At 37.8% G+C, this 20,007-nt stretch overlaps 8 protein-coding genes across 8 annotated transcripts; 3 read left to right on the top strand and 5 right to left on the bottom strand.

The window, feature by feature from the left end:
• Positions 1 to 909: 909 nt before the first annotated feature.
• On the top strand, positions 910 to 2,142 carry GCK72_012724 (uncharacterized protein; the record flags this gene model as incomplete). The annotated part of the gene is made up of 4 exons (XM_053729350.1): positions 910 to 1,038; positions 1,083 to 1,212; positions 1,442 to 1,895; positions 1,944 to 2,142. 4 exons carry the CDS (start codon positions 910 to 912, stop codon positions 2,140 to 2,142), a joined length of 912 nt encoding a protein of 303 aa, XP_053584122.1.
• A 702-nt stretch (positions 2,143 to 2,844) lies between these two features.
• GCK72_012723 (uncharacterized protein) lies at positions 2,845 to 4,423 on the top strand (the record flags this gene model as incomplete). Its single annotated transcript, XM_053729349.1, has 6 exons — positions 2,845 to 3,034; positions 3,127 to 3,293; positions 3,352 to 3,487; positions 3,604 to 3,738; positions 3,793 to 4,174; positions 4,222 to 4,423. 6 exons carry the CDS (start codon positions 2,845 to 2,847, stop codon positions 4,421 to 4,423), a joined length of 1,212 nt encoding a protein of 403 aa, XP_053584121.1.
• Positions 4,424 to 4,750: 327 nt separating this feature from the next.
• On the bottom strand, positions 4,751 to 5,844 carry GCK72_012722 (uncharacterized protein; the record flags this gene model as incomplete). The annotated part of the gene is made up of 2 exons (XM_003089863.2): positions 4,751 to 5,280; positions 5,358 to 5,844. The coding sequence occupies 2 exons, from the start codon at positions 5,842 to 5,844 to the stop codon at positions 4,751 to 4,753; spliced, it is 1,017 nt and encodes a 338-aa protein (XP_003089911.2).
• A 949-nt stretch (positions 5,845 to 6,793) lies between these two features.
• Positions 6,794 to 8,055, bottom strand: GCK72_012721 (uncharacterized protein; the record flags this gene model as incomplete). Its single annotated transcript, XM_003097402.2, has 4 exons — positions 6,794 to 6,992; positions 7,041 to 7,494; positions 7,753 to 7,882; positions 7,927 to 8,055. The coding sequence occupies 4 exons, from the start codon at positions 8,053 to 8,055 to the stop codon at positions 6,794 to 6,796; spliced, it is 912 nt and encodes a 303-aa protein (XP_003097450.2).
• Positions 8,056 to 9,449: 1,394 nt separating this feature from the next.
• GCK72_012720 (uncharacterized protein) lies at positions 9,450 to 10,446 on the top strand (the record flags this gene model as incomplete). The annotated part of the gene is made up of 2 exons (XM_003090040.2): positions 9,450 to 9,834; positions 9,911 to 10,446. The coding sequence occupies 2 exons, from the start codon at positions 9,450 to 9,452 to the stop codon at positions 10,444 to 10,446; spliced, it is 921 nt and encodes a 306-aa protein (XP_003090088.2).
• Positions 10,447 to 10,985: 539 nt separating this feature from the next.
• On the bottom strand, positions 10,986 to 12,257 carry GCK72_012719 (uncharacterized protein; the record flags this gene model as incomplete). Its single annotated transcript, XM_003097399.2, has 6 exons — positions 10,986 to 11,377; positions 11,424 to 11,514; positions 11,562 to 11,626; positions 11,672 to 11,851; positions 11,917 to 12,039; positions 12,083 to 12,257. 6 exons carry the CDS (start codon positions 12,255 to 12,257, stop codon positions 10,986 to 10,988), a joined length of 1,026 nt encoding a protein of 341 aa, XP_003097447.2.
• Positions 12,258 to 12,815: 558 nt separating this feature from the next.
• Positions 12,816 to 16,401, bottom strand: GCK72_012718 (uncharacterized protein; the record flags this gene model as incomplete). The annotated part of the gene is made up of 10 exons (XM_053729348.1): positions 12,816 to 12,912; positions 12,960 to 13,311; positions 13,365 to 13,429; positions 13,479 to 13,800; positions 15,114 to 15,223; positions 15,273 to 15,606; positions 15,656 to 15,797; positions 15,846 to 15,976; positions 16,028 to 16,120; positions 16,176 to 16,401. The coding sequence occupies 10 exons, from the start codon at positions 16,399 to 16,401 to the stop codon at positions 12,816 to 12,818; spliced, it is 1,872 nt and encodes a 623-aa protein (XP_053584120.1).
• Positions 16,402 to 16,800: 399 nt separating this feature from the next.
• On the bottom strand, positions 16,801 to 18,692 carry GCK72_012717 (uncharacterized protein; the record flags this gene model as incomplete). Its single annotated transcript, XM_053729347.1, has 7 exons — positions 16,801 to 16,822; positions 16,871 to 17,271; positions 17,319 to 17,545; positions 17,594 to 17,719; positions 18,189 to 18,347; positions 18,400 to 18,465; positions 18,518 to 18,692. The coding sequence occupies 7 exons, from the start codon at positions 18,690 to 18,692 to the stop codon at positions 16,801 to 16,803; spliced, it is 1,176 nt and encodes a 391-aa protein (XP_053584119.1).
• Between the last annotated feature and the right edge of the window lie 1,315 nt (positions 18,693 to 20,007).

The following is a 20,007-nucleotide window of genomic DNA, read 5'->3' as shown; positions in this document are numbered from 1 at the left end:
AAAACTAGAAACAGTGGGAAATGATAGAGACACGACCGTCAGAAGACTGACGACTGAAGTGTGCTCCCATCGGAAAAGAGGGTCATAACGTGGGCGGGGCCAAACCTATATGACTCCACCTGCCTGACTTCCCATTACGCTAATTATATGCATACTGCCCGCCCAATTCACACGTTTTATCATCACATTTTCTTTGGGAAGAGTTTCGAATAGTTGGAAAACAAAAAAGAACATCTGCCTATAACAGTGGGAGGAACTGTGTTCTGGGAAACAATGCATCTCAATTTTCACCTGTATGTTGTAAATTAAAACTAACATCTGTCAATACGGATATGAGAGACTGCATAGTTATCGTAGGTATTGAGGACAGCAAGTGTGAGAAAAAAATCTTTATAAAAGTCTCATCTTAAACATATCTTCTGGATGATAAGACTGTTAGGGACACCCTAAAACAGAAAAATAAAAGAAACTGACAACGGAAGAAAAAAAACGGTTTGGCGTGTAAGTACATGAATCGGAAGTTGCTGAAAGCAGAACTATTAGATCATAAAATTATCAATGCTGCAACAATAAAATTCATTCCCAAGACCTTTATGACCTACCTACCCGCCAACTTATTCATATTTCTCCAAATGTCTTCTTGTGTCCAACTCAATTATTTTCACTAAATTCTCTCCTTGACTTTTCAAAGTGCTATTTTCTTCTTAATATCTAATTGAAATAAACAATTAAACATTTTCATCTTCTTTTTCGAAAAATAAAGTTGTTTCGATAGTTGCAAGACCATTTGATCTACCTACCCGCCAAGACTTCTCCTCTTTTTCTTAATGTCAGCTAATTTATTTTTCTGTTTTTCACAGTTTCTTCTTTTCAATATCTATCTGAAAAAACTGTTATTTTCCAGAAGACATGTATTTCAACGACCCCGGAAACACGTACCAAAAACATCTCCAAAGTGGAGTCGACGGCACTTTTCCAGAGGATTTTCTGGACGATTCATCATGGCCACGTGGAAGAGACTCTGAAAATCATTATCAGGTGAGTGATTCAGAAGAAACTGTTTAAAAAATATTTCGTTTCAGAATAAAAATGTTCGTGATGGCTGTGAAATCGATAGAATCAACTTCAATGTGTTTTCAATCGGAGAATCACCAAAAAGAAAGAGGAAACCATTGGAAGAAGTCAATCGGCAAGGAACACTGAACAAGAGAAGTGAGTGGAGTGGAACGTTTCGCAACCAGACGTTTGGAAACTGAGACATTTCGACATTAAACGTGGAAAAAATCGGGAAAAATGGGAAAAAACTTGAAAATAAACTGAAAATAAGTCATTTTAAAGCAATTTTCTTCACATTTAGTCTCAAAATGTCTTGGTTTCGGAACGTTCTGAATCAAACACATCACCTCCACCTACAAATTATTCTCCATTAAATCATTTCCAGATTTCCTTCAGAAAACACACATTCCACGCGAAAAGCCCCCCATTCAACCCATTCTTCCTCAAAACACTTCAAAATTGAAATCTACACCTAAAAAGATCGCTCATCCAACCCCTCCGAAATCCCCTTTTCCAAAAATGTCGATCCAGATGGCAATGATGATTCTGACTGCAGATGTTCCAGAAGAATGGATGCTTCCAGATGCGAATAGACTCCTTTTTGAAGTGGAAACCTGGCGGAGAGGAGACGATGTATTCTCGAAATGCCTCACACTAATCGATACGAAAATTCTGGGATGTCGAAACGAAACATACAAAAGTCTGCTGATGAAACCAAACCGTTTGACTAAGAATAGCGATCTGTATTTGAAGCTTTACAATTTTTTGAAAACACCGGAGAATATGAAACAAGAGATTATCAGTTTGGATGTTTATGGAGATGAGGATAAGGTGAAGTTGTGAGTTCATAAAACTTTTAAAAATATGATTATCATTTTCAATTCCAGCAATGGAGAAGTCATCAAAAAACGTAAGAACTGGTATTCTTTTGAGCAGCAATTCGTCCTTACCGACATCTTCCACGAACGACAGAATCCAACGGAGAAGTTTTTGGAAAATGTATCGGAACAAATCCATCTTCCAGTGGAATGTGTCAAGGATTTCTTCCACAATTCTCGTCGGAATCTCAAGAAATATTATGATTGAATATGAATTTTGTGAATGTTTCTGATTTTTATATGTATTATATACTGTATTCTAATTTTTCAATTTTCTTTTCTTAACCCCGATTTCCATATACTAAGGCTGTTATATAAAATATGATATTATTTAAAAAGTCTCCACATTTTCAGATTCCCAGTATCTCTCAACAAAAAAGTGATGCAAATCGTAATGGGTCGAAGAATAACATTTATGAATTTCTCAACTCTCATCAAAAAATGAAACAGAAAAAAACCCACCAATAATACTTTTTGAAAATTCCCATAGTCGCTGGACCTTTTGATATACCTGCTAGCTAAACCGCGTTCATTTCTTCCCAATATCGATCAGGTGTTCAGTTTTGTTATTTCTTTTGTTTTCAAAAGGGATCCATTTTCGTTTGACCCGATTTGCACTTATTTGAAAATCTTTCATCCCGAAGAATTTATTTATTTTAATTTTAATAAAAGTAAACTTCCAAAAACTGTTATCTTTTTTTCAGCCTATAATAACGATTACTACCACCGTTTAGTTCATTTTGAAAATTCACTTCGACCAAGACCATTTGATCTACCTACCCGCCAACACATTTCCTCTTCTTCCCAGTGTCGACCGGTGTTCAGTGTAGTCATTTCTTCTATTTTTGCAAGGAATACCTTTTTGTTTGGCTTGATTTTCACATATTCAAAAATCTTTCTTCCAGAAGAGATGCCCAACATGAATCCCACATACCGACCACAAAAATCGAAGAACGGTGTGGCAAGTGCCTCTTCCGGAGATGAAGATCCATATTTTCAATCGATATATTCACCTAGCACTTCTTCTCGCAAACAAAATACATCGACTTCTGATGAAGAGTTGCTCCTTCCACTTCCGGTCTTTGTTCCTTCCACTTCCGGTGAGTGCAAATGAAGATATATTGGAATAAAACAGTTCCGTACTTCAATAGTCATTACCAAATTATTTTACTGAAACCGTCAATTCTTTCAGAAGACATTCAGTTTCCCTGGTACCTGATGAAACACCATGGAAACACCTACTCAAAACTTGTTCAAAGTGGAGTCGACGACACTTTTCCAGAGGATTTACTGGACGATTCACCATGGTCACGTGAGATGGTTCGACGGGGAAGAGACTCTAAAGAAAATCAAAATGAGGTGAGTGATTCAAAGGGAATCGAAGAAAACAAATTTGAAAATTATTTTATGGTTTCAGAAGGGTAATGTTCTCAATAATTCTGCTGGAATCGGTGAAATCGATTTGAGTAAATTATCAGTTAGAGACTCGAAAGAGAAAGGAAAGAGGAAACCATTGGGAGAAGTCCATCGAAAGCAGGTTGTGGATAAGAAAAGTGAGTGATCTACACAGTATTAATGAAATGTTTACTTTTTCATAGAGAAAATAAAAGGAAGTAAAAACGACTGGATATCAGTAGTTGTCCCGAATCCTCACCCAAACTATTTTCAGATTCCCATCCTATCCAACCAATTGTCACTCGAAAATCTTCAAATCTGACATATACACCAAAGAAGAAAAACGAGAATTCAACTCCACTGAAATCTTCTTCTTATCCAAAAACATCACTCCAAGTGGTAACTGGAGGTACATATTTTGATGTTGTTCTGTACAACAAATCATAAATCTGACATTTTACAGAACCCAACAAAAAGAAGGATCAAGTTCTCACTGAAAGCACTTCAGAATTGAAATTTCCAATTCCACCAATGTCGGCCCCAGGGGCAAGATTAATTTTAACTGATGATAGCTTTTTGGGTCTTCCCCCTTCACAACACCTCATTAAGCAAATCGAATTTTGGCGGTATGGAGATGATCTACTCTCGCAACACGAATCACTGATGGATACCAAAATTCTGGGACAACCAAAAGGAACATACAAAAATCTTGTAGACAATCCATTTGAATTGTTGAAGAGGATAGATCTGTATAAAAAATTATACAATTGGATGATTACTCCGGAGAGCATAAAACAAGAAATCATTGGTTTGGATCTTTATGGAGAGAATGATAAGCCTAAATTGTGAGTTCTGCTATCTGAATATGAATATCTAAATAACTAATTCTCAGCAGAGTGTCAATCGGAAAATGCAATGACTGGAACTATTTCGAGCAACAGACTATTCTCACCGAAATCTTCTCCCAATGTCCGAATCCATCAGAGGCGGTGATTGAAAAAATATCGAGACATGTTCAACTTCCAGTGAAAAGTGTCGAGGCTTTCTTAGACAATTATCGAAAGAATCTCAAAAAAGACGATGATAAAATGTGAAATATGTGATTATATGTGGTTTTCTGATTAATTTTTTTTCTGTTATTGTGACCTGTATTATGTGATGTCTTTATGAAATTTTTCAGTTCGTACGATGGTCAGAGGAACACTTATTGAGAATGATAACATAATGATAAGGAATGATTTTCCATTTGCCTGTCGGAAACGTGTTGGTGTGTAGTAAGATCGAATGACCCGCAACGATGGGAAATGTCAAAAAGAATAAAACCGGGAATAGTATCCGTATTGGTATGATCAAAAAAGAAAACATAACATGTCGAAAAATACTTATTTATTCGAAACAAAAAAATTTAATTTTGTAAAAAATTACAAGTTATATTTCTTGGCACGCCGACGTCTGTTTAGGAAGAAGTCCTTGATTTGATTGGAAGAGAGACTGAACTTTTCTGCAAGATCTTCAATTAATTCTTTACCTGGACGGTCGTTGACCTCGTATATTCCCATCAGAACCTCCATCTGCTCCTTCGGAAAAGTGAATCGAGTCTTCTTCATTTTTTCCTGCAAATCCTTTTTCCTACTTACCTCCTCTACACTCAGAATCTTGTTTTTCTCCTCATCCGACAGTTTCATCCAGTTGTACATCCTCACAAAGACGGCTCTTCCAGGTGCCAAGAGCTCCTCCCATGGTGCCGGATTCCTCGAAATCGCCGAAAAGTGACCTTGAGTTTTTTCCAGCACCTTCTCCGCGAACGTTGTTTGATTAATTCCTGCCTTCTTCAACCATGTTTTGGTGTCTCCCACAACTTCTTTCGTGTTGATCACTCCGGAGACTGGGGTATCCAGGATGTGTGTGACTTCTTGGGAAGAGAAATCCGGGTTGACTAGAACTGGAGCTGCTGAAAATAAAACAATTAGGAAACGGGAATCTGATTTTTCATGACCAAAGATAAACTTAATTTTTGAAATAACTCACGGATGTTATATGGTTTTTTAGCCTTCAAAATTCTCTTCTTTTCCCCAGATCGAATGGCTCTGATTGATGAATCCTTTTGTTGATCTGGGTAAAGTCCAAACGAGGCAACATTGTAAGACCAACGTGCACCCAATCCATTTCCGAAAGGATCCTTGTTTTCCTTGTCGACAACATTCTCCCGCAACATTTTATTATCAGTCGTGAACACGTCTGGATTCAAAATTGTTCCCGAGACATCCGATGGTGGGGATTCTGAGCAAATGTCGTCGAGCATGTTGATGAGATTCTTCTCCGTGCATTCGTTGTCTGCTGGTTCCACTGCTTCGTCATTCAAAAAGAAATCCAAAAAATTCGACGAAATAATGTTTTCAGAATCTTCGATCACATTTTCAATGTCTCCATTCTTGCCAACCAATTCCTTGAGCGTCGCCTCTTCTTGATATCCTTCGAAATCCTTAGCAGTCTTGATTCCGTTCGTGGTGTTCATGTTGATAGTTATCTGAAAATAATTGGAATTAATTGAAATAGAAAAACCAGAAAAATGATAAAGAGAAAGGAAAACTAGAAATAGAGGGAAATGAGAGAGACACGACCGTCAGAAGACTGACGACTGAAGTGTGCTCCCATCGGATGGGTGGGTCATAAAGGGGGCGGGGCCAAATCTATATGACTCCACCTGCCTTACTTCACATTCCGCTAATTATATGCGTACTGCCCGCCCAATTCACACGTTTTATCATCACATTTTCTTTGGGAAGAGTTCCGAATAGTTGGAAAACAAAAAAGAACATCTGCCTATAACAGTGGGAGGAACTGTGTTCTGGGAAACAATGCATCTCAATTTTCACCTCTATGTTGTAAATTAAAACTAACATCTGTCAATACGGATATAAGAGACTGCATAGTTATCGTAGGTATTGAGGACAGCAAGTGTGAGAAAATCTGCGATTGTGCTGTAATCTTGCATTTCCAGATCAAAGAAGAGGTTGTCAAAAGATGAAGGAAGTGGAACAGTGGCTTCTTGTTATCTAGGGTATCAATTGTCTATGATTTTCAGTTCTGTTTCAGGAATCATGAAATCGGGGAGCTAACAGGAAAAAATGTGTGGATTCCCTTGGAGATCCAGGAATCAGGACGGACGTGTTTGGAGACTGGAGGGCACCTAAAAATGGAAAGTTATTCGAAAATTTTAATGAAATACTTACTCATTGCTCTTCTATCTCTCCAGCGTCAGAAAAGCGTAGTGATGTCAAATATGATAGGTGGGAAATAGTCTCTGTACTGGGAATCTGAAAATGTGGAGACTTTCTAAATAATATCATATTTTATCCAGCAGGCTTAGTACATGAAAAAAAAGGTGTTGAGGGGGAAATGAATAAAAAAGTAGAGTACAATATACATATATAAAGAATCAGAAACATTCACAAGATAAATATTCAATCATAGCATTTCTTGAGATTCAGGCGAGAATTGTGGAAGAAATCCTTGACACATTCCACTGGAAGATGAATTTGTTCCGATACATTTTCCAAAAACTTCTCCGTTGGATTCTGACGTTCGTGGAAGATATCGGTAAGGACGAATTGTTGCTCAAAAGAATACCAGTTCATACGTTTTTTGATGACTTGTCCATTGCTGGAATTGAAAATAATAATCATATTTTTTAAAGTTTTAAGAACTCACAATTTCACCATATCCTCATATCCATAAACATCCAAACTGATAATCTCTTGTTTCATATTCTCCGGTGTTTTCAAAAAATTGTAAAGCTTCAAATACAGATCGCAATTCTTAGTCAAAGGGTTTGGTTTCATCAGCAGACTTTTGTATGTTTCTTTTCGACATCCCAGAATCTTCGTATCGATTAGTGTGAGACATTTCGAGAATACATCGTCTCCTCTTCGCCAGGTTTCCACTTCAAAAAGGAGTCTATTCGCATCTGGAAGCATCCATTCTTCTGGAATATCTGCAGTCAGAATCATCATTGCCATTTGGATCGACATTTTTGGAAAAGGGGATTTCGGAGGGGTTGGGTGAGCGATCTCTTTTGGTGTAGATTCCAGTTTTGAAATGTTTCGCGGAAGAATGGGTTGAATAGAGGGCTTTGCGCGTGGAATGTGTGTCTTCTGATTGAAATCTGAAAACGGTTTAATGGAGGATTCGTTGGAAGAGCCGATGGATTGGATCCAGGACGATATAAAACCAGACGTTTGGAAACCGGGACATTTCATGAAGAAATTTCTTCAAAATGAACATGAAGAAAATTTCTTCAAAATGACATATTTTCAGTTTTTTTTCGTTTTTTTTTTTCCATTTTCCCCCGATTTTTCTGCGTTTAATGTCGAAATATCATGGTTGCCAAACGTCTGGTTTCGAAACGTCCCACACCACTCACTTCTCTTGTCCAATGTTCCTTGTCGATTGATTTCTTCCAATGGTTTTCTCTTTCTTTTTGGTGATTCTCCGATTGAAAACACATTGAAGTTGATTCTATTGATTTCGGAGCCATCGCAAACATTTTCATTCTGAAACGAAATATTTTTTTAACAGTTTCTTCTGAATCACTCACCTGATAATAATTTTCAGAATCTCCTCCACATGAACATGGAGAATCGTCCAGAAAATCCTCTGGAAAAGTGTCGTCTACTCCACTTTGGAGATGTTTTTGGTACGTGTTTCCGGGGTCGTGGAAATACATTTCTTCTGGAAAATAACAGTTTTAAAATTCTAAAAGAAGAAACTGTGAAGAACAAGAAAATCTTTTGAGTTCATTGGTCGACATTGAGAAAATGAGGAGATATGTTGGCGGGTAGGTAGGTAGATCAAATGGTCTTGCCACGACAGAAACAAATTTAGTCTCAGAAAAAGAAGATGAACACATTTAATTGTTCATTTCATTCAGAAGAAACTAGTAATATTGAAAATTCAAGCAGAGAATTTAGTCATAATAATTGAGTTGGACACAAGAAGAAATGAGGAGAAAGAGGAATACTTTGGCGGGTAGGTAGGTCACAAAATGAGATTTTCATGGTCCAATAATTTTGTTTTAGGCAACTTTAGTGACACTACCGGCTTTCCATTTTTCTTTTCAAGTTTCAACATGATAAGACCAATTGATCTACCTACCCGCCAAACCATTTTTTTTCATTCATTGTCGACAACTGTTCAAGCAAATCATTCTGATTTTCTTTTATTTTTCTGTTTTTGTGTGTCCTTAAAATTCAATTTTTCCAGACGATATGTTCAAATTCGTTGGATTTTGGAATAAAAACAAACTTTCAAATATAACGTCACTGTCTACTTTTCCACCACAAACTTCTTCAACTTCTCATCAGAATCAGCACTCTACCCCCTTAACTTCCAATGATTATAATCTGGAAACAAAGTCTATCTAAGAAATTTATCATGTCGAAATTGTTCTATTAATAACTCTATTTTTAGGTGCTCTCTAGTCTCCAGATATCTTCTTTCAGCATCCAGAATCTCCCGAACCAATACACACCTCTTCCTAATAGAGCCCTCAAACAAAAAATGATAAATAATTGGATCACCTGATCCTACTGTAGCCGTTCATAGTCAATCCAACATTTATTTCTCCCACAATGCTGATTATAAGTTAACTTACAGATTCGGTATATTTCTCCCACTTCCTGTGTTTAATCCCACAATAACTACGCGGTCTTTCCTATCTGTATTGGCAGGTGTTCTTTTTAATTTACAACATACAGGTGAAAATTGAGATGCATTGTTTCCCAGAGAACACAGTTCCTCTCACAGTTATAGGCAGATGTTCTTTTTTGTTTTCCAACTATTCGGAACTCTTCCCAAAGAAAATGTGATGATAAAACGTGTAAATTGGGCGGGCAGTACGCATATAATTAGCGGAATGGGAAGTCAGGCAGGTGGAGTCATATAGGTTGGCCCCGCCCACTTTATGACCCTCCCATCCGATGGGAGCACACTTCAGTCGTCAGTCTTCTGACGGTCGTGTCTCTCTCATTTCCCCCTGTTTCTAGTTTTCCTCCCTCTTCATCACCTTTTTCTGGTTTTTCTATTTCAATTAATTCACGTTATTTTCAGATAACTATCAACATGAACACCACGAACGGACTCAAGATTGCTGTGGATTTCGAAGAAGATGCGACGATCAAGGAGTTGGTTGGAAAAGATGGAAATCTTGAAGAAATCATCGAACAAGCCGAAACTGGACTCGAGGACGGATTTCTGGATTATTTTTTGGAAGATGGAGCAGCATCAGAAGACCCATTGTGCCACTTGTTGGACCAGATATGCACGGAAGATGTTGTGGAGAAGGAAAACGATGAAAACAAAGATCCTTCTGGAAATGGATTGTATGGAGAACAACACTTCAATGCTCTCACATTTGGAGTTTATCAAAATCAACAAGTGGACTCTTCAATCGGACCGATTCGACAGACGGAAAAGAAGAGAATGTTTTCGAAACCATATGAAATTGGTGAGTTATTTCAAAGTCTATTTTACTTTCAGCCATAAAAAATATGATTCCCATTTCCCAATAGTTTTATTTTCAGGAGCTCCAGGTCATGCTGCTGTCATCCGGGATATCACTGCTGAAGAACTCAAAAATCGCCTGGACACTCCAGTGGCCGACGCCATTGACACGAGAAAAACTGTTGGAGATGTGAAGAATTGGCTGAAGATGAACGGGATCAATCAAACCAAGTTCGCGGAGATGGTGCTGGAAAAGACTCAAGGTCACTTTTCGGTGATCTCGAGGAATCCGGCACCATGGGAGGAGCTGTTGGCACCTGGAAGAGCGGTTTTCGTGAGGATGCACAACTGGATGAAGCTATCGGAAGAAGAAAAGAACAAGATTCTGAGTGTTGAGAAGGTAAGTATGAGAAAGGATTTACAGGAAAAAATGAAGAAAACTAGATTCACTTTTTCGAAGGAGCAGATGGAAGTTTTGATGGGAATCTACGAGATCAACAACCGTCCAGGTAAGGAATTAATTGAAGAACTTGCAGCTAAATTCAGTCTCTCCTTCAACCAAATCAAGGACTTCTTCTTGAACAGGCGTCGGCGTGCCAAGAAATCTAATTTGTAAAATATAATCTTTTTTTTTTGGGATAACTTTTTTTATTTTGAATAAATTGGTATTTTTTCGAAATGTTGTGTATTCTCTTTCATCACACAAATACGGTTACTATTCCCGTTTTGATTCTTTTTGGAAAATTCCCATTGTGGCAAGACCATTTGATCTCCCTACCCGCCGACACATTTTCTCTTCTTCTCAATGTCGAAAACTCTAGATGAGTAAGAAATTCTCCAAAAAGACGCGAGAGACGCTGATAAAAACCGTACCGTTTTCATCTCCCTTCAGACATTTTTCTGAAAACGACCTGAAATATATGTTCAATTTTTCTAATTTGAAATAACACTTTTTGTAAATATTAAAATATCAGAAATTAATTGAGAATAAAACAATACATGTGAATATAGCCACCAGAAGATAAATAATACAGAAATCACGGCGCATCATTGCCTTTTCTCTTCTTTGCCAAAGGCTCGCTTTTCAGCTTCTCCGCTCATTATCAACTTTTTTTCATTTACCCTGAAATGATGGAATGTTTTACACTTGAAAATCTAAATTGCTCCGTACCATGCCTCTCTCACTTCTTCATGGTACACTAACATCGCCTCTCTCTCATTTTCCTTCAACCAATTGTGCAATCGTAAGCATGCCATTCGCTGATCTACATAATCGTATTGGGAGATGGCTGTTGCTAATAGATATCCTCTGTCTATTCCAAGTGTATCACGGAATTTTCGTCTTTTCTTTGAATTATCCTGCCACTTTTTGAACTGTGCAGCGAGTTCGTTTTTATCTATAGCTTCTCCCTCTTCCAGAGGCTTTTCCAACTTCTTCACAATTTCCAGAGCCTTCTCGCGTTTAAATTCAGCTGATTTAATATGAGATTCGATAAATGAATAGACAGTTCCGGGGTTGAGTTGACTTCTTGAACTCGTAGGATGTTCTGAAATCAAAAAGGATTTATGAGGCTGAAAATAACAACAACTCACGACTAAATTCAGCTCCACCAAGAGATATCTCATTTTGCGCCTGTATTCCAGCTGGCAGACCATAATGGTTTCTATCGTATATTGGCTGCATCTGTAAAATATATCATCACCATGTTTATCTAGATTGCGATTGCATACCGGGACAGGATTAGCTAGAAATCTCTGGGGCTCATTCGGATAATTGTATTGCATTGGCGGATTCTCTGAAAATCTGTTGATAGTGATGACGTTGATGATTGAAAACTCACGTTGTGCATTCCATGGATTCTGGTACATTGAGTGTTGAGTTGGGATGAAAGCGCCTCTCGGATTGAGATCTCCAAGAGGTTGGTTGCGATCGACAAGAGGATTGAATTCACCAGAGAAAAGCCTCTGCAGTGGAGGATAGTGATTTCTCTGTTGAATGTCCTGATAGTAGTTTGGATCTTCTGAAAATACAAGAATTTAAGACAAGAATTTAGAAAGAGGCAGATTGATATTGTCTTTTACTTACGTCCATGGGGATGACCCATCGGCCCGCTTCCTGCGTGAGATATCATTGGTCCACCAACAACATCAGCAAATTGAGGATTTGGGCGATTCTGTGGGGGAATGGGGTAGCCAGGCGTCACGTTTTCTGTGAAATACTATTTTATAGGAATTGCTAATTAAGAACTTACGTTGCACATTTGGAGGTACCCATTGGTCTCCCGATTGTTGGACTCCCCAAGGGTTCCACGAATTAGGATTCCACAGTGAAGGTGGTTGAGGCATTGGATTTTGAGAAGGGTCTGGTCCGTTATTCCCACTTTGTCCTGGTTGATCGTTCACGTTTCTAGGATGCATGTTAGACATCTCTACTAAAAATATGAACTACATAAAAGTTTGGAATGAGTGGAAAAGGGAAAATTGAAAACGGAGCACGTAAAATCCAAACAAACGAACAAAAAAAAGAAGAAGAAAACGAGTGGAAAATACTTTAATGAAACAGAAATATATTATTGTGGCGGGCGGGTAGATCAAATGGGTCTCACCACGATATGTGGGTTTTTGGATCTTGGTGTCTCTCTCTCTCTCTTTCTCTCTTACTCTTTCATCCAACCTGGTTTTTGGACGAATTGTCTTTCTTTTCTTTCTTCGGGTTTCAGATATTTTTCAAATCGACATCGTAAAACATTCCATGATCTCTAGCTGGTCCAAAAGACGCAAGACGCGCTGAGAAATGTTTTGCAGATGAAGACGGTACCGTTTTCATCTTCCTTGGGCATTTTTCTGAAAACGACATGAAAAATCCACATTTCTAATTTAAAATAACACTTTTTGTAAATAAATAAAATATCAGAAATAAATTCACAATAAAACAATATGAATAAACCATACAATATAGCCACCAGAAGATAAATAAATAAAAAATCACGGCGTATCATTGCGCTTTCTCTTTTTTGCCAATGGCTCCTGCTCTTCCATTCCTCTCTCTTTTTTGATCATTATCAACTCGCCTTTCGTTTCCCTGAAATGATTCAAAGTTTACAATTAAACATCTAAATTGCTCCGTACCATACTTTCCTCACTTCTTTATGGTAATCTAACATCTCCATTCTCTCTTCCTCCTTCAACCAATTGTGGAATCGTAAGCACACCTGTTGCTGATATTTATCGGCGCATTTAGTGATAGCTGCTCCAAATTGATAGTTTTCACCGATACCAAGAATATCACGAAGTTTACTATAATGCCATTGTTTCGTCCAACGACGAAATTGTTCAGTAAGATGATTTTTATCGATACTTTCTTCATCTTCCAGAGATTTACTTAATTTCTTGACTATTTCCAGGATTCTCTCGGTTTTGGGTTCAGCTGTGGGCAGAAGGTATGTTTGAGAGACTTTGACCAGTGATATCGATTTATTGTCTGAAATTATTAAAAATAGTCCTATGATATTTCTAATCCACTACCATCAGTACCCGGATTTTGTTGCACTTGCGATTTGCGTTTCATACGATTCTCCCACTTCCTTGTGTCTTTTCCCCTGAAGTTTTGAAACATTCAAAATTTGTAAATCGAGATTTTATCTGTACCTCGCTTTTATCAATTCATTGCACATATTCATAATCTTTTCTCTCTCTGCGTCATCACAATCCAACCAATTGTGCAATCGCCTGAAGATGTTTTTCTGCGCACCTTTCATTTCGCTGTATTCTTTCGGGTTTTCAATGTCAATAAAATGTTTTTTGAAATCCCTTAGATCGACACCAACCATTAAAGATATAGGCGTTCTTTTGACCACATCAAGATGTATCAAGTGTTTAACTCTCTTGGCAACATCACGAGTATCGACACTTTCGGTTGGTTCATCCAGCTGTTTGCTGACTTTTAGAGCTTCTTCTCGGCTGACACTTTCTGCAACAGAAGGTGAAGGTTTGTATGGTGGAAAGAATACTCGGAGGTACAGTACCGGTCAAAAGTTTATGTACTGGCCGCTTTAAGTTGAAATTTTCAAAATTTGAGAGTGTGTCATAGTCATTCTGATTGTCACACCACGTAGGTTTTTAATGAATCATGCAGATCAAAGGTGGAGCTTCATTTTTGTAGTTCACAGTCTCCCAGACTCCGAGTAAGAACTGCAAGGAAATTTTTGATCTACCCTCATGAAACGAAAAATTTGAGAAATTAGCAGGTCTAAAACGTTATTACTTTAATTTTTAGCGTAAAGCTCAATGTCAGAAGTAAGAAAATTTCAGTTTTAGAATTATTCTGAGAGCATTATCCACCCATTCAATCCAAAAAATCCTCGTTTTAGATACTTTTTCAAGTCGAAAAGGCAATTTTTTATTTTGATTTCGGAAAAATCTACGGGATTTGTTCATTTTTCAATATTATCCAACGAATGATAGCTCAAAACGTGCTCCGGAGATTTGTACACATTTCTGTAGGACGGTTTTTCAATTTGCTCATTAGTTTTCGAGAAATCGATCAAATTCCGAATTTCTTTCAATTTTTTGTTATTTTCTCGAAAACTAATGAACAAATTAAAAAACCATCCTACAGAAATGTGTACAAATCTCCGGAGCACGTTTTGAGTTATCATTCGTTGGATGATATTGAGAAATAAACAAATCCCGTAGATTTTTCCGAAATCAAAATAAAAAATTGCCTTTTCGACTTGAAAAAGTATCTGAAACCAGGATTTTTTGGATTGAATGCGTGGATAATGCTCTCAGAATAATTCTAAAACTGAAATTTTCTTACTTCTGACCTTGAGCTTTACGCTAAAAATTATAGAAATAATGTTCTAGACCTGCTAATTTCTCAAATTTTTCGTTTCGTGAGGGTAGATCAAAAATTTCCTTGCAGTTCTTTCTCGGAGTCTGGGAGACCGTGTAGTTGACAACTTTTTTGTGCGGACACTTCCTAGCGGGTTATAGTCATTTTAAGAATAAAGCTCAAAAAAGATTTGAAATCAGTCGCAGAAATTACTTTGTCGATAACTTACTAGGAAAAACCAGTACAAAAAAGTTGTCAACTACAAAAATGAAGCTCTACTTTTGATCTATATGACTCATCAAAAAACTACTGAGTGTGACAATCAGTATTACCATGACACTCTCTTAAAGTTGGACAATTTTAACTGAAAACTGCCAAAGTCCTTATTCTTCTGACCGGTACTGTACATGCAAAAAAGACCACTTCTCAATCAAAGCCTTCGAACTTACGAGTCCTATCGAAAGGTCTTGCTGAATTGCCACTATCGAGTCCACGATCATTAGAAGCGCCCTCGTTTTGTGCGTACTTCTCCCTGCTCTTTTTTTTGGTCTTTTGTATCCTGAAATAAAAAGAAGATTTAAATTTGAGCAGGGACTATTCTTTTTTACCATGCTTCCGCCATTTCCTCATACAATTCTAGAATAGTTACGATTCCTTTGTTACTAAATCTCAATAAATTGTTCAATCGCGAGTACATAACTTTCTGTTCGTTATTCATTTCGCTGTAGACTACAGGTGTTTTTATTTGGGCATTGAAATAATCCAAATCCGTATGAATCGTCATGGCAAGTTTTATTCTGTTATCTGGATAACTGCCGTCCCATTTGATAAAATTCCTCGCTATTTTCTTAGTATTGAGTGTTTTATGCATTTTATTCAACTGTTCGACATAATCTAAGGCTTGATTTTGTCTGGAACTTTTAGGTGGACTTGTAGAGTGTTCTGAAATAGAAATGAAACTAATGAAATCAATTAATACAATCAAACTTACGACTCGTAGAGCAAGGTCCTGCTAACACTTCTTCATCGTATTCAGAATTACCGAGAGTTTCCTCACTTTGCGCGTCTCTTTCAGCTGGTACATCTCTCTGATCATTATAAATGTTTTCGTATGCATCGATTGTCGGCTCGACCTAAAAAAATGTATCATAACCATGTTCATTCGGATTGCAACTGCAAACCTGATGTTCATCTGGATAATCACGCTGTAACGCTTCCAACATTTCTTTGTCAGCATCAGAAAAAATGTCTTCTTCTGGAGCCGGAAGATTTGGTCGCCTGTCTTGAATGTCCTGATAGTAGTTTGGATTTTCTGAAAGTGGAAGAATTGTTCTGATATATGGAAACATGACTGAAAACTCACGTATTCCAACTTCAAGCCTCATTGATTGATCATCAGGTACTTGAGCCAGAGGAATGAATTGGTGGGGATTATGATAAGGAAGAACTGGATTCTCTGAAAAAAAGCATGAGTGTCTGGTAGCTACATATAACTTTGAACAATCACGTACGTTGTATGCCTAACATCACGTAATCCCGAGCAAAAGCTAAATGATTGATATTCATTCTCTCATATTCCGAGGGTTGCAATCCTCCAGTGGCGTTATGCGGTTGATTAGGATTCATAAAGGGAGGTTCTTGGTGATGTTGAGGTGGAGGATTTGGGAAGAAATATGGTGGGTTTTGTCCCATTTCTCCAGGTTGATTGTCGAGGTTTTCAGGATACATGTCATCCATCTCTACTGAAAATGAGTACTAAAAATTATAGAAAATGGGAATTTCAACAGAAGGGCTGTAAAAGCAATAACAGACGAAAAAAGCAATAATGACTAAAAACGACAATTCTGGACATAGTGTGAAAATGAGACCGGTACACAAGTAGATCAAATGGGTCTCATAACGAATTTGGTTTAAAAACAGAATAAACATGGACGGTACCTTGTCAGATAAGAAATAGAACTCGTGTAAACTCAGAAAACTTTTGCTCTCTCAAATTGAAAATCTACATCAATATAATTGATTAAATGGAAAATATTCACAATAAAAGATACAAATAACCGATTAAAATAATAATAAACTTGAGAATTCATCATATGAAAGTGCTGATTGTCCATATTGTTGCGTATCGCTCATGATTTAATAACGGTTCGGCCTGTTTCTGAATGAATTGAACTATCATAATTAATCAAATTCCCATAGAACTTACTGTTCAATGTCGGGAACCACAGACACAATTCTTAATTTAACATCTTCGGTATTATGCCACCAATTGTGCATTCTCTTGTATATCTCTTTGTACTCTTCTGACATCAAGTCGAAATCTTTAGCATTGTTCATTATAGTTCCAAAGTTTTTATTACTATTAAGGACATTTCGAGTAAGCTGTCCTTTCAATTGTTTCGATAGTTTAAACTCTGCGAACTCTGAGACCTCTTTCTTGAGCTTCAACGGATCAATTTTCCCAACGATACGCTTCTTCAATATCTCGAGAGCTTTCTCTTCAGTTATTAAATAGTGCTTTGGTAAACCGGGGATTAGCTCCTCAGAACTTGGAGACGTCCGGTATTGTGGATAATTTTCCCCGTGAACATCATGGTGCGGTGGGGTCTGAAAGAAATTGAAGAGACATAGAAACTTGAATTACAATTGATTACCTGAGGAAAAGGTGCTGAGAACATCTGTTGAGAAACCTGCCGCTGAGCTTCTGGCCATGTGTGAAAATTGGCAGTGTGCTCAGGCTGGCCTGTCAAACTGGGTTGTCCTTGGAAAGGACCGGAAGTATCAGGCATCTGAGGTTGTCTTCTTCCTGTCGGCCTATTGCCTCTCCGCGAGTTGACAGTTGGTGGATTGCCTTGAGGAAAGTATGGACTCAGCTGACGTTCTGAAAATTGCCACGTCATCGTTTCACCTGATAATGTCTTCAACTTACGTCCAGGGTGTTGACCCATCGGCCCGGTTCCTGGGGGAAATCTTACTGGTCCACCAACACTAGTCGCTGGAGCCTGGTGAATAAGTGGATTCTGTGGGGGAAACTGATAGTCAGGCGCCATATTTTCTGCAAAAAAGAGCAATTACAGTACCGCTCAAAAGTGAATTAATTTTTGCCTTTTTCAGTTGAAAATGTCCAACTTTGAGAGTGTGTCATAGTAAAACTAACTGTCTTTCAAAATAATTTTTATGGGATCAAACAGACCGTGAATAGAACTTCATTTTTGTAGTTGGCAACATTTTGCACGGCGCTCTAGCAAGTGACATATCGTCAAAGTAATCATCTCATTTCAGTGCAAAATAGAGTGATTTTTGAGCTGTCCAGTTAAAATGACTATATCTCTCTGGGAAGTGCTTGCACAAAAAAGTTGTAATGCAAAAATGAAGTTCTATTCTTGGTCTGTTCGATGCCATAAAAAGTTATTTTGTGGGACAGTTAGTTTTACCATGGCACACTCTTAAAATGGGCATTTTTAACTGAAAAAGCAAAACTTAAAACACTTTACTGTGTATATGCTAGGAACTAATAAACTTACGTGGTTGATATTCTCCAGGAACAGTTTCCGGTTGATAAGGTTGCATGTGAAGTTCTCGAAGAAATGAGTGTTGAGGATTTGGGAATCCATCAGGTTGGTTTTGTTCCATTCCTCCAGGTTGAGTGTCGGGGTTCCGAGGATCCATGTTAGCCATCGGTTCTGAAAATACTAAAAATTGTATATCTAAAGAATGAGCATTTCATGAACATACGTTGTACATTTGGCAGTGCCCATTGGTCCCCTTGTCCTGGTTGATCGTTCGGGTTTCGAGGATGCTCTGAAAATACTAACAATTTTATTCCTAAAAAATGGGAATTTCAAAAACATACGGTGCATATTTGGTGCTACTATTTGGCTTTGAGCAGGCCATTGTTGGGCTCCCAAATGAGGGTTCCACGGGGGGTGGAGGTGTTCGATAGGAAGTGGAGATGTTCGATTTTGGGGAGGGTTCCGTCTGTTACTCCGTCTTTGTTCTGGTTGATCGTTCGGGTGTTGAGGATACATGTTAGATATCTCTTCTGAAAAATACTAGAAATTTTAGTAGAAGTGAAAACAAAACATCTGAAAATTAGCCGAGACAAAACACAAAAAATTCAAACAAAATCGATGAAAAAGAGAAGAAATGACCGATGGTGAGATGGAGACGAATAGTTTTAGGTAGATGTAGGTAGATCAAATGGGTCTCACCACGATTTTAACGTTTCAAAGTACGGAGGGTTAGGCATCTATTCTGAGAAGGTAGAAGTTTTGGAATAAAGAAATATTATTTTCCAAAAACATGATGAAAAATATCTGAAAACCGAAGAAAATAAGAACATTTCGGCCAAGAACCAGGTTAGATGAAAGAGAGAGAGAGAAAGAGAGAGCAAAATTAGCGGGCAGGTAGATCAAATGGGTCTCACCACGATTTTCACAAGATTGAAAACCAATCTTGAAATCTTTTTCCAATAGAGAACCGGAAATTGTTTAAAAATTCAAATACTGTCGAAAAAATAAAGTTTCGACAAGGATTTTCAAAAAAAATTTCGCGCGCTCAAACGCGCAAGCGCATAAAGTTCTGGGCGGAGCTTAAACTGCAAGCGGCGCGGTTCTTAATTTGGAAAAAACAACTGGAATTAGAACCGCGCCGCTTATTTAAGCTTGCAGTTTAAGCTCCGCCCAGAACTTTATGCGCTTGCGCGTTTCAGCGCGCGAAATTTTTTTTGAAAATCCTTGTCGAAACTTTATTTTTTCGACAGTAAGTATTTTATTAGAATTATAAAAATGAAATAAAATTTATAAATATTCAAAATTATGTTAAACCAGCCTGGCTGCCGCGCCTTCGGCGCTTCATCCGGCTGGCCTCTCCTTATTTAAGTGTTCACCTTCTCTGAAATGTGTCCGCGTGGCCGAGTGGTCCAAGGCGGCGATCTCTGCGCAAAGAGCGCAAGTTCGATTTTGGGCCCGGCCGCCTTTCTTTCTCATTTCTCAAAATTTGCGGACATTGGGACAGATGGACAGACTCCACATGCGTTTTATATATAAGAATGATATCACAACCTTTTTTGAAAAGTTTCTTCTTATAAGCATGGTAACTCTTGACTTTCGGAAAATCGAGTTGATTTGTCTTCGAATATTTCTTCATATATGGCTCATTCAAAATGTGACCCTCTGCATTTTTCATTTCGTTCAAGATAAGTTCCTTCACTTCATCTGGCAAGCAACCAATTGTGAATTTCTTCCGTTAATGAAGTCGACTCAAAGCTTGAGAGTAAAACAGGAAACGAGTGAGCGGACGGGCAGGAGTAGATCAAATGGATCATTTATGTATCGAATTCTA

Source organism: Caenorhabditis remanei, chromosome IV (assembly GCF_010183535.1).
Source record: "Caenorhabditis remanei strain PX506 chromosome IV, whole genome shotgun sequence".
NCBI lineage: Eukaryota > Metazoa > Nematoda > Chromadorea > Rhabditida > Rhabditidae > Caenorhabditis > Caenorhabditis remanei.
The sequence above is the reverse complement of the archived record's forward strand: the minus strand, read 5'-3'. Positions and strand labels throughout refer to the sequence as shown.